At 61.4% G+C, this 15,113-nt stretch overlaps 2 protein-coding genes across 5 annotated transcripts; one reads left to right on the top strand and one right to left on the bottom strand.

Annotated features, from left to right (window-relative positions):
* The first annotated feature begins 15 nt into the window (after positions 1 to 15).
* Positions 16 to 5,302, top strand: RFXANK (regulatory factor X associated ankyrin containing protein). Of its 4 annotated transcripts, none has more exons than XR_013927596.1 (10): positions 16 to 150; positions 514 to 728; positions 954 to 1,031; positions 1,838 to 1,918; positions 2,285 to 2,350; positions 2,528 to 2,628; positions 3,665 to 3,790; positions 4,305 to 4,371; positions 4,570 to 4,688; positions 4,938 to 5,302. XR_013927596.1 is itself a non-coding variant. In XM_080384029.1 (10 exons), the coding sequence occupies exons 2-10, from the start codon at positions 521 to 523 to the stop codon at positions 4,973 to 4,975; spliced, it is 846 nt and encodes a 281-aa protein (XP_080240155.1). In that variant the 5' UTR covers positions 16 to 150; positions 514 to 520; the 3' UTR covers positions 4,976 to 5,302. The 4 variants fall into 4 exon arrangements, 2 of the variants coding, with proteins under 2 accessions (XP_080240155.1, XP_080240154.1); XR_013927597.1 differs by having other exon boundaries at positions 4,930 to 5,302; XM_080384029.1 differs by having other exon boundaries at positions 4,608 to 4,688.
* Positions 5,303 to 5,794: 492 nt separating this feature from the next.
* Positions 5,795 to 8,184, bottom strand: NR2C2AP (nuclear receptor 2C2 associated protein). The gene is made up of 6 exons (XM_080384017.1): positions 8,098 to 8,184; positions 7,289 to 7,335; positions 7,054 to 7,144; positions 6,834 to 6,939; positions 6,446 to 6,513; positions 5,795 to 6,151 (listed from the first exon to the last, which is right to left on the bottom strand). The coding sequence occupies exons 2-6, from the start codon at positions 7,327 to 7,329 to the stop codon at positions 6,035 to 6,037; spliced, it is 423 nt and encodes a 140-aa protein (XP_080240143.1). The 5' UTR covers positions 7,330 to 7,335; positions 8,098 to 8,184; the 3' UTR covers positions 5,795 to 6,034.
* Positions 8,185 to 15,113: the final 6,929 nt, after the last annotated feature.

Genomic DNA, 15,113 nt, shown 5'->3' with positions numbered 1-15,113 from the left:
GGACTCACCGGCTGGCTCGAGGACTCACTGGCCGGCCCAGGGACCCACTGGCCGGCCCAGGGACCCACTGGCCGGCTCGAGGACCCACCGGCTGGCCCAGGGACCCACCGACCGGCCCACAGATCCACCAGCCAGCCCAGGGACAGCGAGGTGGGCAGGGATGGCCAGAGATCGCAGCGGGGTGGCTGAGGAGAAGAGGGGGGCTCCCTCCAACCTGCTCTGGCTCCGTTCCACTGTGAGCGGGAAGGGGCTGTGCTGGGATGAGCGGCTGGGAGATGGTCCTGGTGCAGCTTCCACAACACTGCCGTGACAGGAGCTTTTGTCTGCCCGTGGTGCCGGGAGGCTGGCTGGAGAGGGCAAGCAGGACCCCAAACCACGCTGCCGGCATGGTGGAGTTTGATGGCTGAAAACACTTGGTGCTCAGGGACTCAGCAGCCTCCCCCTTGCTGCCCTCTCTGTCCTGGGGAAACGTCCCTGCTTTTTCCCCCTTCCTAACATGTTGTTGTGTTGCAGCTGCCCCATGGAAGGGGAAGAAGCAGTTGCTTGTCTTGTGGAGACCCCCCCGATCAACAGGGACGCCCAGGAACTCCCAAAAGAGGATGAAAACAGAGCTGAGGGGGCAGCAGCCACAGAGGAGCTGCCTGCAGCCAGGGACACTGGGGACAGCGGTGCTCCCCTGGGGTGTCTGCGGCCAGACCAAGACATGCCACACTTGGACCATGGGGACGGTGAGTGCTGGGGGTACTGGGGCAGTGGGAGCCAAGGCAGGGCATGCACCCACCCCGGATCCCACCACATCTGTTCCCCTGGGATCAACATGCCCACCACCCCAGGGTCAGGGTGCTGGCAGGGTGCTTGCTGTGCTGGTTGGGTCTCGTTGTGCCGTATGTGGAGCCCAACCTGCTCCCCAGTGAGTGGCACCAAGGTCCCTAACAGCCACCCTGGTTTGGCAGGTGGAGCGGACACTCTCATGAAGCCCTCGACTGCGTCAATGGACAGGCAGAGGAGCACAGAGCTCTCGACCCTCGACAGTGAGTGTTGCAGAGCCTGGTGCTCACAGATGCTCAGGCGCAGCCCCAGCGGGAGACAGGTGGGGGAGAGGTCGTCTGGGTCTCTCATCCCACAAAGGCAGCTAGAAAAATGTTCTTTATGTCTGCCAGTCCCTCCCTGAAAACAGTCCCTCTGTTTTCATTCTCTTTTGGGAGCTCCTGGGTGTCCCTGTTGATTGGGGGGGTCTCCACGAGACAAGCAAGACTTGGCAAGGCCAAGTCCAAATCCAGACCTTGGTGATGACTTGTGCCAGCAGTGAGAGGTCACTGCAGCTCCATCCAGTGGAACTGGAGATGGCAAACTCTTTTCATATGCTTTGCTAATTAAACTATGCATCGCTTGTTGAAACCACATTGAGATTTCGAGGTGGAGCCCTTCAAGGGCAGGAAATATGAGGATGAACTTGAGTGCATCCCCCAGGCTGTCCTCTGCAGTATATCGTGTGCAATTATGCCATTAATGCCAGATCCCTGCCTCCTGCAGCGCCCCAGATGGACCCTGCCCCTCCCTGGGCAGCTGCTCGAGCTGTTTTATCTTCCCTGCTCAGCTGTTGTTCCCTGCACACTGGTCAAACCTCCATCTCAAGGCTCTTTACTTGCAAGGGAATAATTCCTTTTTTGCAAGACTCAGTTTTTTGCCAGGGACAGGAGGGAACGGCTTCAGATAAGGCATATGAGACCTGAGCTTTTGTGAAGCTCTTGGCTTCCAGTCAGCGTAGTTGGAGGAGCTACAACTACAACTGTGCACGCAGGAGGCATGCCCTGACTCTCCCCTCTCTCTGGAACAGGTTTCCCCCTGAAGCACTCAAACACGCTGACAAACAGGCAGCGAGGCAACGAGGTCTCGGCTCTCCCAGCCACGCTGGACAGTGAGTACTGCCTGGCCGAGCAGGCTGTGCATCTCGGACGCAGATGCCCGTGGGGTGTAGAGGGCACAGAGGGACAGCAGGACGGGAGCCTTTCTGTCTCCTGCTGCCATGCTTGCTGTTCAGTGCCCATCAGGGTGATCTCTCAGGCTGCTTCCTCCAGTGCTGTTGCTCTCAGCACTCGCCAGGGCTGGCTGTCCTCACTGCTGAGCTGCAGAAGGGTGTTAGTTACACACTGGGCTTCTTGGGGCTCATATAGGGGCTGGCCACTTAGCACCTCCCCAGGCTTGCAGGGACCCACCTGCAGATGGTGGGTGCTGAGCTGGGAAAACATTTTGTCGTGATAGGGGAATTCTTTCTGTCCCCCAGCACTGTCCATCCACCAGCTTGCTGCCCAGGGTGAGCTCAGCCAGCTGAAGGAGCACCTTCGGAAAGGTACGTGTGTCTGCGTTCTCACCCTGGATCAGGCAGAGTCCTGCCAGGTCATAGCACACGCGCTATTTGCTAAACCCTCAGCTTAGTTTTACAGCCTTTTCTGGGTTTACCAGGAGGACAGGGATCAGAGTGGGCTTTACCCTTCCTATTTATGATGTCTCATCCATGTTTGCGCAGGCGAGAACTTAGTAAATAAACCTGATGAGAGAGGTTTCACGCCGCTGATCTGGGCTGCAGCCTTTGGAGAGATCGAAACGGTCCGTCACCTGCTGGAATGGGTAAGGCCACATTCACGCAGCACGTTGTTAACAGGAGACTTCCCATCTCCAGTCCCAGTGGCTGCCAAATTGTCCAGCTCTGTCCTGGTACCATCATCATCTCAGCCAGTCTTTCCCATGACACCAAACAGGACATGTTTGCAGAGCTAACAGCTCAGACGCTGTCAGATGCTACTCCCCATTGGGCTGTGAGCTAAGTCAGGAGCGTGAAGAGCCTTATCTCACAGCTAGCAATAACTGTTTGTAATTAAATATCTGTTTATTGGTAATTTGAGATCAAGCTTATCACTTGGGCCCTGTAATCTGCCAGCAAATGTGCTTGCTGAGGTATCATTGCAGTTAATGAACTCATTGCTGCATCGTCCTTGAGTGCTGGGCTTGCAGTTGAGGACTGTCTGGGGGTGAGCAGGAACCAGATCCTGCTGTACTCTGGGTCTAGCTGCTCCCCAAAGCTCCGTCCCACATCCATGTTTGTCCAACGATTAGCAAGCACTCTCACCTCACAAGCACTAGCCAAACTCTCTCTGTGTTACTGTATTAGGAGCAAAACTGCAGTGCATTACCAGAGACACAAACAGAACCCCAAATAAATGAGGTAATACACTGATAAAGGATAAAATGATGTCCAGGAGAGGTCTGTGGCTAGCAGGGCTTGGAGGACAGGGAGGTTTGTATGTAAATCAGTAACAAAAGAGACAGTGGATACTGTACAGGCATCTAGACGGGGCCGGTAAAGCTGTTACTAGGGATAGGAAAAAAGGCTGAGTAACGGGAACCATCAGGCTTGATTTACTGACACTGGAGAAGGGCTTTTAAGTCCTTACCCGAGATGTTTGATGGTGATTAAAACATCTCTGATAAGGATTTTGGTATGGAGAGGTCACTGGGAATGTGTGAGCTGTCTCTGCCCCTTCAGGCTGTCAGAATGTGGCTCCATGATCAGCCCCCCGGGGGTACCCAGCAAGGCTGTGCTGAGCGCCCCAGGTCTCCACAGGGCTCCTTCGCCCATCGGGGCTAATGCCTGTGCTGTCCCCAGGGCGCTGACCCCCACGCACTAGCGAAGGAGCGGGAGAGCGCCTTATCCCTGGCCAGCATGGGCGGCTACACCGACATCGTGGTCATGCTGCTGGAGAGGAACGTGGACATCAACATCTACGACTGGGTGAGTGCTACGGGCGGCTGCGGGGACCGCGCCAGCGCTGGGAGCGACACCGAGCCTTGGACGGGGCTCTGCAAAGCTCGTTTTAAAAAGCACCAGCACGTTCACATCGTTCTGGTCTGAGTTCGCAGCGATGTCTTTCTCCTAGATGCTTCCCAGGCTCGCAGCGCTCATTTGCCGGCTCATGCAGTTGTTTTGAGAAATGAATCTGGAGAATAATTTTAAATGGTTTCCTCAGTTGTTCACAATGTTGTGATGTTACCAGCCACAAGGAAACTGCGCTCAGAACTTAAGGTTGTCTTTAAAACTACACAATTTAAAAGTTATTGTATGGCATACAGAGAATAAAACCCGCACAGAGCCGCCCTGTGAGAAAACACCCAGCCTGGAGCTGGGAGAGGGTGGAAAGGGGATCCCAGTGGATCGGGGATCTACTGCTCTGGGAGAAGCAAAAGCTGTGTGAGCACAAGCCCCATGTGAGGCTGGCGATGACACAGCCCCTTCCCTTTCCCTGCAGAATGGCGGCACTCCTCTGCTCTACGCCGTGCGTGGCAATCACGTCAAGTGTGTCGAGGCCCTACTAGGTAACGGGCAAGATCTGCACTTAGTCCTTGGCCTCGAATAGCGGCTCGTTGGTAACCGCCTCGGGGAGAGAGCGTGACGTACCTGGGGGGAGAAACTGAGCAGCCCCCCCAGTGATGGGGGGCTGCCCAGCAAGCATGGGCACCTTCTGGGGGTCCCCTCACCCTGTGTCTGACCCGAAGGGGACATCGTGTCAGCAGGGGAGCACCATGCCCTGATCTCCACTGCCTGCTTGCAGCTCGCGGCGCTGACCTGACCACGGAGGCAGATTCCGGCTACACCCCGATGGATCTGGCCGTGGCACTGGGACACAAGAAAGGCAAGTGTCCCCTCTGACCCTGGCAGGGAGCGCTGCCTTCCCTCCCTGGAAAGCCTCCAGGCAGTTGCCAGCTTCCAGCCCTGCTTGGGGCTTTCTTTGCCCTTCTACCACAGCTCCCTGCTCTGCCACACAGAGAAACCGAGCCAGAGAAATCAAGACGGGTCTTGTTCCTCTTTTCCTCCTCTCCAAACCAGAGCTCTGCTGGAGCTTCCCTGGGTCTCACTTCTCTCCCCTCCGTTAGTCCAACAGGTTATCGAAAATCACATCCTCAAGCTATTTCAGAATAAGGAGCTGGAGTGAGGGGGTGGCTCACGCTGCACTGCTGCAGCACCAGCACTTCTCCTGGCCGATGCAGGGCTCTCCGCTGGGACCACCACCCAGCCGTCCCAAAACAGGCAGCGGCACAATGGTTCAAGCAAGGAGCACGTGGAGGAAGCCAGGAACCGCCTGCCCTTGGAGGATCTGTGCCTCTCCCAGAGGGTGGCATGGCCACAGCACCTGGGGACACTCCTCAGGGCAGCTGCATTTCTGCCCTGTCGGGGCTTGGCTGCTTCGTGCGTGTGTGCATTCAGGTATTGCATTATTTGAAGTAAACTCTAAAGCAGCTGTGTGGAGCCCTGTCTATTGCCTCAGCCTGTCACAGCTGCCAGTCCCTGGTCCCAGCACCAGCTACTGGGGAACCATGAGGGGAACTGGGCCAACCAACCTCTTCAAGGCTGCACCCCCCGAAGTGCCCCAGTATCCTTCTCCAGAGCTGGCTCTGTGAAGAGGAAAGCTCCCTCTGATGCCCAGAATTTTGCCTTCCCTCCCTGCACGCAGCACTACGACCAGACAGGGAAACATCCATAGGCAGGAGCAAAACCCCGCAGGAAGCATCGCCCTGCCAACCAGGAACACAGCACAGCCCTGGCTGATGGCTACCGATCCCGAGCTGGAGCGCTGGGGGCTGCAACCACTCCAGGGTCAGGGGTGGTTAGCGAAGGCGAGAGACAGCCAGAGCCCACAGCACGTGGAGCAGCACTTCTGCCGAAGCCACGCACCGGCGTGGCCATGGCAAACCCCAGAGGGCTCGGTCCCGGGGTGCTACTTGCCCAAGAAGCAGCTGGGAAGGAGCGGGGACACCGTTTATTCAACTGGTTACACGGGCTGTGTCCCACCAAGGTCCAGTATGCGGATCTCCAGCGTTGCTCCATCACTGCTACCCCGAGGGTTCCCTCTCGGTGCTTTGGGGGGCAGCTGGGGGCTTTCGGGGTTCACTTTCCTGTCTGCCCCTACACAGCAGAGCCTGCACAGGGGAGCGCAGGCGATGGGGGGAGCAGCCCTCCATGCTGTCCCTCACTGCTGCCCTACAGCTTCTCCCCCAGCACCCCGAGGTGATACACCACGATCCTCCCGAAGAAGTCGGTGCTGTTCTCAAAGGTGATCTTCAGCTTATCCAGCACCATCTCCTCCACCTGGAATCTGTGCGGGGCCCATCAAGGAGAAAAAATAGGCAGGGGGATGCCGGGACACATGGGAGATCTGCTCTAAGGGGGAACGCGTGCGGCTCACACCCCGCTGTACCACAGCCAGCAATGTCCAGATTTGTTCCAGCTCTGCCGAGCAGCTACAGCAGCAGCCAAGTGCCAGCAGGGACCCACAGCTCTGTCGTTTACATCACAGCTCTGCCCTCGCCCCCCTGTCCCCCCACAGCTGTGGGGGGCTCTGAACCCATCCACCCAGCCGCAGAACCCAGCCCACGCCACAGCAAAGGATATCTGCATGGCGTTGGTGTCCTTGGGGTACAGATCGGATATTTTCACCAGTTCTTCCCCTGCTCTGCAGCCTGTGGAGGGTGAGGGTGGAGGCAGCGGCGTGGAGGCTTGGCTGCTGGGGGAGCCTCCAACTGCTGCCCTGGCCTCGGCCACCCCAAAAATCCTCCCTGCGCTGGCTCTGCTGCAGGGCTGGGAGCAGGCGGACCAGCAGGACCCAAAGCACCCCAGGTCCTTGCTGGTCACCCCTCTCTGCTCCACCCCACAGCCTCAGCCCCTCGGGTTTCAGGAACAGCTAACAAACATCTCTGGGCCTCGTAACAAACAGCCGTGGGATCCTGGGGTGGGTAAACTGAGGCAGAGGGAGCCCTGTGCCACCAGAGCAGCTCCTCACCTTCCAGCGTGCACAGCCGGCTGGAGAATCCCCCCTGGAACTGGATGTGAAACTGCGAGACCTTGACAGTGCGGGGGAAATCCAGGGTGACCCACTGGCACGTGCCCTGCAGGCAGGAACAACACCGGGGTTCTGTGAAGGCTCCCATCCAAACGGCTCCCATCCCCCATGCACGGCTCCTGTCCCACCCCTCTGGCCCTCCAAATCCTTGTCCCCACACCTGGTCCGAGTTCCAGCATGTCTCCTCGCTTGCATCAAACATGTGCTTCTTCCCAAACTGCTTCACATCCCGGTTAAGCACAGAGCTCACCCTGTAGGGACACACACCACCGTCCCGGGGACACGGTGGGGACAGTGTCAGTGTTGGGACACGAGTCCTTTGCCGGGCCAGGGGACGGTGTGTGGCACCCAGGAGGGCCCCACTGCCTGCTGTCCCCTCGGGGGCCGGGACTCACCGTGTGGCCGTGTCGGCGCAGATCAGGGGCTCCGCGGGCATCGCTGCCTGTGGAGAGACAGGGTCAGTGAGGGGCAAAAATGGGGACGCCCAGCAGCCTTGGGGACCCCTGAGAAGCACTGGAGGTATCCAGGCAACACTGGGGATCCCTGGACAGCATTGGGGACTCCCTGAGCAGCACTGGGACCCCCTGACAGAACTGAGGGCACTCCAGCAACATTGGGCACCCCCTAGCAACATTGGGGACTGCTAAGCAGCACTGGGGACACCCTAAGCAGCATTGGGGACCCCCAGACAGCAATGGGAACCCCTGAGCAGTAATGGGACCCCCAGGCAGCACTGATGACCCCTGAGAAGCATTGGGGAGCCCCAGGCAGCATTGGGGACCCCCAGGAAGCACTGGAGACCCCTGAGCACCATCAGGGACCCCTGAGCAGCAGCACTGCCCCCCCCCCCCCCCCCCGGCAGCACTGAGGAGCCCCGGAACAGCAGTGGGGACCCCTGAGCAACATTAGAGACCCCGAGGCAGCACTGGAGAGCCCCGGGCAGCACTGGGGACCCTTAAGCAGCATTGGGGACCCCCGGGAAGCACCGGGGAGCCCAGTGCAGCACTGGAGACCCCTGAGCACCATCGGGGAGCTCCGGGCAGCAGTGGGGACCCTTGAGCAGTATCGGGGAGGCCCAGGCTGCAGTGGGGACCCTTGAGCAGCACTGGGGACCCCCGGGCAGCCCTGGAGAGCAGCGGGGACCCCCGCCCATCCCCGAGCACCTGCGGGTGCCACCCCCTCCGCCGGGCCGCAGAGCACTCACCGCCCCGCCGGCGCAGGAAGCCGGGAGCTGCTTCCCGGGCCCGGTCGCCGGCACCGCCCCCCGCCCCGCCCCCGCCCCGCCCCTAGGGACCGCCCCCCCAGCTCCGCCCTCCCGCCGCGAGGCCCGGGGCTGCCGCAGCCCCCTGCAGCCCCCCCAGGCCAGGCTGGGGGGCGTCCAGTCCCCCGGGGCCCCCCTGCAGCCCCTCCAGCCCAGCACCTCTGTGAGTGCCGCCCCCCCCCGTACCTCACCCCCATTGCGAACGCCTCGCTTCGCCCCGCCCCAGCCGCCCCCCCGGCCCCTGCACAGCCCTAGGGACGGGGGGGCGGCTGCCGGGGGTCCCCGCCGGGCCCTGGCCGGGGGCGGGGGGTGCCCTCCCGGGACAGCTCTGTAGGTGGCGCTGGTGGAGCGCAGCGCGCGCAGCGGCGGGGGGGGGGGGGGGCAGGAACCCTGCACAGCCCGGGATCCGGCACAGCCCGGTAATCCTGCACAGCCTGGGATCCGGCACAGTTTGGTAATCCGGCCCGGTCCGGGATCTGGCACAGCCTGGTAATCCTCCACAGCCCGGGATCCGGCGCATTTTGGTAATCCGGCCCAGCCCGAGATCTGGCACAGCCTGGTAATCCTGCACAGCTCGGCATCCCTGCACACTCTGGCATCCTGCACATCTGAGCATCCCTGCGTGCTCCAGCATCCTGCACACCCTGGCATCCTGCACGTCCCAGTGTCCTGCACAGTCCAGTATCCTGCACACCTGAACATCCCTGCATGCTCCATCATCCCTGCATGCCCCAGAATCCCCACATGCTCCAGCATCCCTGCACTAGAGAATCCCTACGCTGCAGCATGCCTGCACACTGGAGCATCCCCCCAAGTTGGAGCATCCTTGCACTGGAGCATACCTGCACACCCCAGCATCCCTACACACTCGAGCATCCCTGCACTGGACCATCTCTGCATGCTCCAGCACCTCTGTGTCACCCCAGCATCCCTGAATGCTCCAGCATCCCTACACACTCGAGCATCCCTGCATGCTCCAGCATCTCTGTGTCACCCCAGCATCCCTGAATGCTCCAGCATCCCCCTCGATGCAAGTCACCAGCACAAAGCACCGGGAAATCCAAGCCCTCCCTGCTTCCCCACCACTGCTGCTTCCTCTCTCACAAGCACCCCGACCCAGCAGGGCTGAGCTGCCCCCCCAGCCTGCACGGGGGCTGCAGGGAGCCTGGAGCAGCTGTGTGGGGAGAAATCACCCCCCCACACACATAGAACATGGCAGCTGCTTAAAATTATCCTTTCCAGGCATATGGTGCCACGGCACTTGCCCACGGCACTGAGTCTTTGTGAATGTGCCCCGGTGCTTGGCAAGTTTGCCAAGCCTTGACCCCATGGTGGTCCCACAGCCCCCGTTGGCCCCCACTGCTGCTTTGGTGGGGGTGGCAAGGCAAGGCAAGGTGATGGCACTGCGGTGCTCCGCAGCCCCCCCAAAGCTTGCTGGGTGCTGGGCTGCTTGCATGAGTCAGGCGGCCGTGCCGAGGCTGCCTGCGCTCAGCCACAAGCAAAAATAAACCCAGCTGAGAGCTGCAAAGTGTCACCTCCCCCTCACCGGGCGGCTCAGGGGGCTTGGGCCCTGGCCGGGGCGGTGCGCACGCCTGCACACGCATGTCAGTGAGCACACACGTGTGTGTCTGTGCACGCACATGCATGCAGCGAACACACCAGCATACACGTGACAGCCTCTGTCTTCCTCCTCCTCCCCCCACTTCTCCTCCTGCCGAGTTTTGCCTGAGAAATTGGGTCAAAAACCGCAGGAGCCTTAATTGCCCCTCGGCTAATTGCGCGTCAGGGGACAGGGCTGCCATTTCTGCCACTGCTGTCCGTGTCACCTCCTGTGCGTGCCTGCCGGCAGCAACCCACCCTCACCCTGGTGACCCCCCAGCCTCTCCAGCCCTGCGCGCCTGGGGGGGGGTGGTGTGGGGGGGTGGGGGCAGCACTCCAGCCCTGGGGCTCTTCAGCCTCAGCATCTTCCTCACCCCCTGACTCTCGAGGAATGAGGCGGGCGGTAAATGCAGCTGTTTCACGCCACGCTGTGCCGGGAGCAGCTTGGCGGCGATGGCGTTAGCTCCCGGCTGCTGTCCAGCCCAGCACTCAGCCGCCCGCCGGGTGGGCCTTTGCATTTTATCCAAGAGCTAATAGAAAGGCTGGTGCCAAAGCAGGCGCCGGCACAAATCCAGACCCCCTGCTCCCACCGGGCATGAGCTCCCACCCGTGAGCCACTGGGATGCTGGCCCTGTGCCGGCGTGGCCACCTCGTGCTGGCGGTGCAGGAAACGAGCGTCGGTGCCTTTTGTGCGGCGGGTGCCGGCGTGTGAGTTTTGCTGAGCAACCCCAGCTGGTGCTGGGAGCCGCTTCCGAAGAAGAAGCGGGTGTTGTGCCCTTCGCCGTTAATTACTTGCAGCGATTGATTTCCACTTCCGTGTAAACACTGGAGATTACCGGTGAATGTGGCACAGGCGTTATTCAACACCGCTGCCTCTGCCCGGCACAGGGCCCTGCCTGTTCTCCGGGATGCGCCTCTGCCTTTATTCCCCCATCCCTGAGCAGAGGGGCCGGGGGTCCCCGGGGGGGGCCGGGAAGGGCAGGATTTGGCACAGCCGGTAATTAATGCTCCGTAACAATGTGATGGCATCTCTGTGCTGGGAAGGAGCTGTGCAGGGCGGTGAGGGGTGCGTCCTTTGGAAGGGGATGGATAAAAGGATATAATTATCATTATCTTACTATAACCCTGCTTTTAAGCTACAAACCGCCGTTTCCTTCCGAAGGGGTGAGGACACCGGGCTCATGGCCGGGTTGCTGCGGTGCCAGTGTCCTCCCCGGTGCCGCCGCTGCTCACATCAGCTGTGAGCAGGTGTGGGGGTAGGATGTGCTGTTAATGAGCTTGGCTCTGCTAATGGGAGATGCTGCTCAGCATCCCTGCACGGGCAGTGCTGGGGGGGCAATTACAGCCCTGGCTAATGAACCAGCACGGCATCCTGCTGGCCCTGCTGCTAACTATTGCCAGTGTCAGAGAAGGGCTGACCAGGGTTGGTGTCCCCTGTGTCTGCTCCCATCCTGTGCCAGCCTGGTGGGCTGCCCCCCCAAAATCACCCACCGGCACCGCGGCAGGCACAGGGGTGCACACTGGGCCCTCCCCGCAGATGCTGAGCTGGTGGCATTGCCACCCAGGAGAGTCCCCAGAAGAGGGGACAGTGCCAGGTTGCAGCCGGTGTCCCTGGTAGAGGGCAGGTGCTGGAGGGGCTGGGTGCTGCAGGAGGGCGAAGGAGTGGGTCCGGCTGCCAGAAGGGGGAAGGGAAGGAGGCAGTTGCCATGGAAACAGAAAATAAAATCAATGCATCCTGCCAGTGGGTTTGGAGGGAAGTTGGGGATGGCCAGGGCAGGGTCCCTGCGTCCCCAGGGGGGATGGTGCAGCCCTCAGCCCAGACACCTCCATGCCCTCGCCGCCGTGCCCAGGTTGTGCCGTGGGGCAGGTTTGGCCCTGGCCAAAAGCTGAAACAAGGGCGAGGAGCAGCAAGCGAGGGTCAGCAGCAGCGTGGAGGTGGGTCCATGGTGCCAGGTCTGAGACCATCCCTCCGGAGCAGACCCTGGGCTGGGGCATCCTGCCCTGCTCCAGCCCTGGCTTCAGACCAGCACCTCAGCCAGGACAGGCACTGGCTGCCGGTTCACCCCACCATGGAGCCGTCCATCCGTCCGCTGCCTGTCCCCGTGCCAGTGCCCCGAGCGCTGGCCCCAGCTGCGGTGGCAGAGGCCTCATTAATAAGCCGCTCTCCCGATGAATGTGGCAGCTCCACTGGAACGGGCTTCATTAGCTGCCGGTGGACCTGAGCAGAATAACAAGCGGCTCTGCAGGGCGCGGGACAGGGTCCCCCTGCACCCCCCCGGCGAGGCAGGGATGGGGGCATGCGGCCACACTCCGGCCATGGAGACATGCGGGGTCCCTTGCTGCACGGGGAGGGTGCCTGGCACCCCAGTCCCCTGGCACTCAGCACCCGTGGGATGGCAGTGGCAATGCTGCTCAGCACCCTGGTCACGGTGCTGTGGCTCTGGCTGCCAAACTGGGCAGCACCAGAGCTCGGGAGGCTGCTGGTCTCACCGGCTCCCAATGGGCTCTGTCATCGGGGTGACGAGGGTGCTTGGCCACCTGCTCTTGCAGGGCCAACCCCTCTGTTCCCTTCAGTACTCTGTGGTGTCCCCACGCTGTGGGTTGCCCACATCACCTCTCTGCTGTGTGTCTTGGTAAGAGCGAGACCTGGCTGAGACCTATCAAACTCATGTCATGTAGCTCCAGGCCCCCCTGCTGTCCCCTGGGCAGCTGGGGCCAAGCCAGGGCTGTCTGGGAGCCGTGGGGACCCCCCAGCCCCACACCAGAGCCGGAGCCGTGCTGGGTCTACCCGGGGGCAGCGGTGGGTCCCTGCCCTTCGCAGTGGGAGCCCCTCACCATCGCCACTGTGCACCCCAATTGCCCGCGGCCACCTCCCCGAGTCCCTGTCACAACAAAGGAAAACATCTCTGGATGGAAACTGCAGGAGGGTCGTCACGGCAACACTGCTGCAGGATTTCACCAGAAACCCAGCATTCAGCCTCAAAAAGACACTCGGGGCCCTGCTCGCCACAGCAGATGCCAGTGCAAAAGCCACCGGGGTTGGGGTTGAGAGAGGGGGGCTGCGGGATGGAGTCACCCCAACCAGTGCTGCCCTGAGGGCCACTCGGCCTGTCCCCAGTGGTGCTGGGGACGTGGGGCACAGCAAGGACCCGGTGGCAGATGTGCTGCCTTGTGGTCCGTCTGTGCTCTTGGGGTGACACCGCAAGGACAGGCTGGATGTGGGGCTGGGGGTGTGGAAGGGACCCTGAGCCGGGCAAGGATGGGGACATGGGGACATCCCTCTGTGCCAGGCAGAGCTGGCTCTCCCACCCGGATGGAGGGATGGCCACGGCGGGATGGTGGGGCTCCAGGTTGGGTCTGGGGGGTAGGGGGACCCCATGAAGTCATGTTTCAGTTGGTGGGACCAGCTGGGGTAACACTGGGGCTCCAAACTGGTGCCAGCAGAGGAGCTGGTCTCCACTGCCGCCCGGGCGTGGGCTGCGGTCCCTGGGCGTGGAGCAGCTGCCGGCGTGGGGAGGCGGGCGGGGGGAGAGGTGTCTATTAAATCCCCATCCATAAGCTGCGCTGGCTGGTGTCTGTTATGACATTTATCTGCACTCGAGAGGAGAGCTCCGATAACTCACTGCCGGCACCTTCCTCAGCAAGACAAATGGCTGGTGGCAGATCAGCCACGTCGCCTCCACTGGGGCCCAGCTGGAGCCCTGATGCCCCCCGGGACACAGAGGGTGGGTGCCTGGGGTCCCTCTGCTCCCCCCTCACCTGCCCATTGCTGCTCCGAGCCCACAGGAGGTTTGAGTCCCTGAGTGGCTCCGTGGCCCTGTTGTGGCTCAGGGTCAAGGCTGGGTGCAGCTTTGTCACCGTGCCCGGTGCTCATTAGAGGTGGGTGGCCCATGGGAGGTGGGTGCTGGGGGGAGCCCTCTCCCACCACTATGTGGGGGAAGGAGCTGGGGCTCCTGGATGAACCCGTCTAATCCCCAACCTGTGCATGATGCGTCATGCGGATCAGACCCTGCTGGTGCTACCGGTTTTCCAGAAGAAGCTTGGGAAGATGAAGAGCGGGAGGAAGGCTTTGTGCAGCGTGGAGGCGGCAGGTGGGTGGGTTGCGGGTCTTGCTGCGGGTGCAGGACCCAGCTGTGGTGGGGCGCAGTAGGAGCATCTTCACCCCGAAGGGTGCCCAGGTCCTTGCATGAGCTGGGTCATGCTGGACCATCGTCCCCGGGCACATCGGATGGTACAGCACCCTCCTTTCAGCTAACCCCAAGCAGCACCCGTGGGTGCCCTGTCCAAAGCAGGATAGCAGGACTGGAGACCCGTAGGGTGGCAGCACCAGCCACCTGGATCCACTCGGAGTGGGAAATAGCCAGGACATCAGGGTGCCATCAAATCCCCCGGGACCTTGCCCCCAGTCTTGCTCGGCAAACACCATGGGGGTATTAACCCCTGTGGTTGTCCCCCACGCTTGGGCACCTACGTGGGGACGGGGACGCCAGCTGCAGGCACATAAAGAAGGGGAACAGAAGAGCTCTGTGCGCTGGCAATGCCGGGGTTGTGCCGGGGGGGTGCGGTACACAAAAGGCAGGAAACGCCGCGAAAAGTCTGGCACAATGGAGTCGGAAATGAGAACTTTGCTCTCGGGTTTCCGTGGACCCATCCTATGGGGAAAATGAAGGGGGGGGAATATTTTGTCACCGGTGGTTGCCAAGTCGTGGGAGACAGGGTGGCATTCTCCATTCACCGGCAGGAAGGTGACCCCTCCCCAAACCCTCCCCAGCAGCTCACTGATGGCTTCCTTCCCCATTTTGGGGTTCGTTTCTGGTATTGCTGCTCCCTGGAGGGGCTCACCCATCTTTTGTGGGGTTGTTTGGGCTTCCTCGAGCCTTCCTCCAGCCCCGGAGTCTTCCGGTCCCCGTGCACCCATGAACGGCCCCGGGGCTGGAAGGCGCTGCTGGATGCAGCCTGTGTGTCTTAGCAGGGATTTTGGGGTGCAGAGGGGCCGGGAGGTGCTCCCCTGTTTGGAGATCCCCTAAAATCCCTCTGGGTCCCAGGGAAGGGACAGAGAGGGGCACGGTGGCTGGAGCAGGAGGGCCTGCACTGAGCTGGGGGGCTGCAGAGGGGCTGGAAGGACCCCTCCCCTCTTGGGGACCCCCCCTATTACAGGGACCCTCTCATTACATGGAGCCCCCCATGACACCCCCTCCTCTCTTAGAGACTACCCCCATGACAGGGACCCTCCCTTGCCTCTTAGGGACCCCACTCCTATTACAAGGACCACCCGCCGCTCTTAGGGCGCCCCGCTCATGACCCCCCTCCCCTCTTAGAGACCCCACTCCTATTACAACCCCATCTCTCCCTTCCCCGTG

The sequence above is a fragment of the Falco punctatus genome (assembly GCF_963210335.1).
Source record: "Falco punctatus genome assembly, chromosome: 4".
Lineage (NCBI taxonomy): Eukaryota > Metazoa > Chordata > Aves > Falconiformes > Falconidae > Falco > Falco punctatus.
Note: the sequence above shows the minus strand (reverse complement) of the source record. Positions and strands in the feature narration are given on the sequence as shown.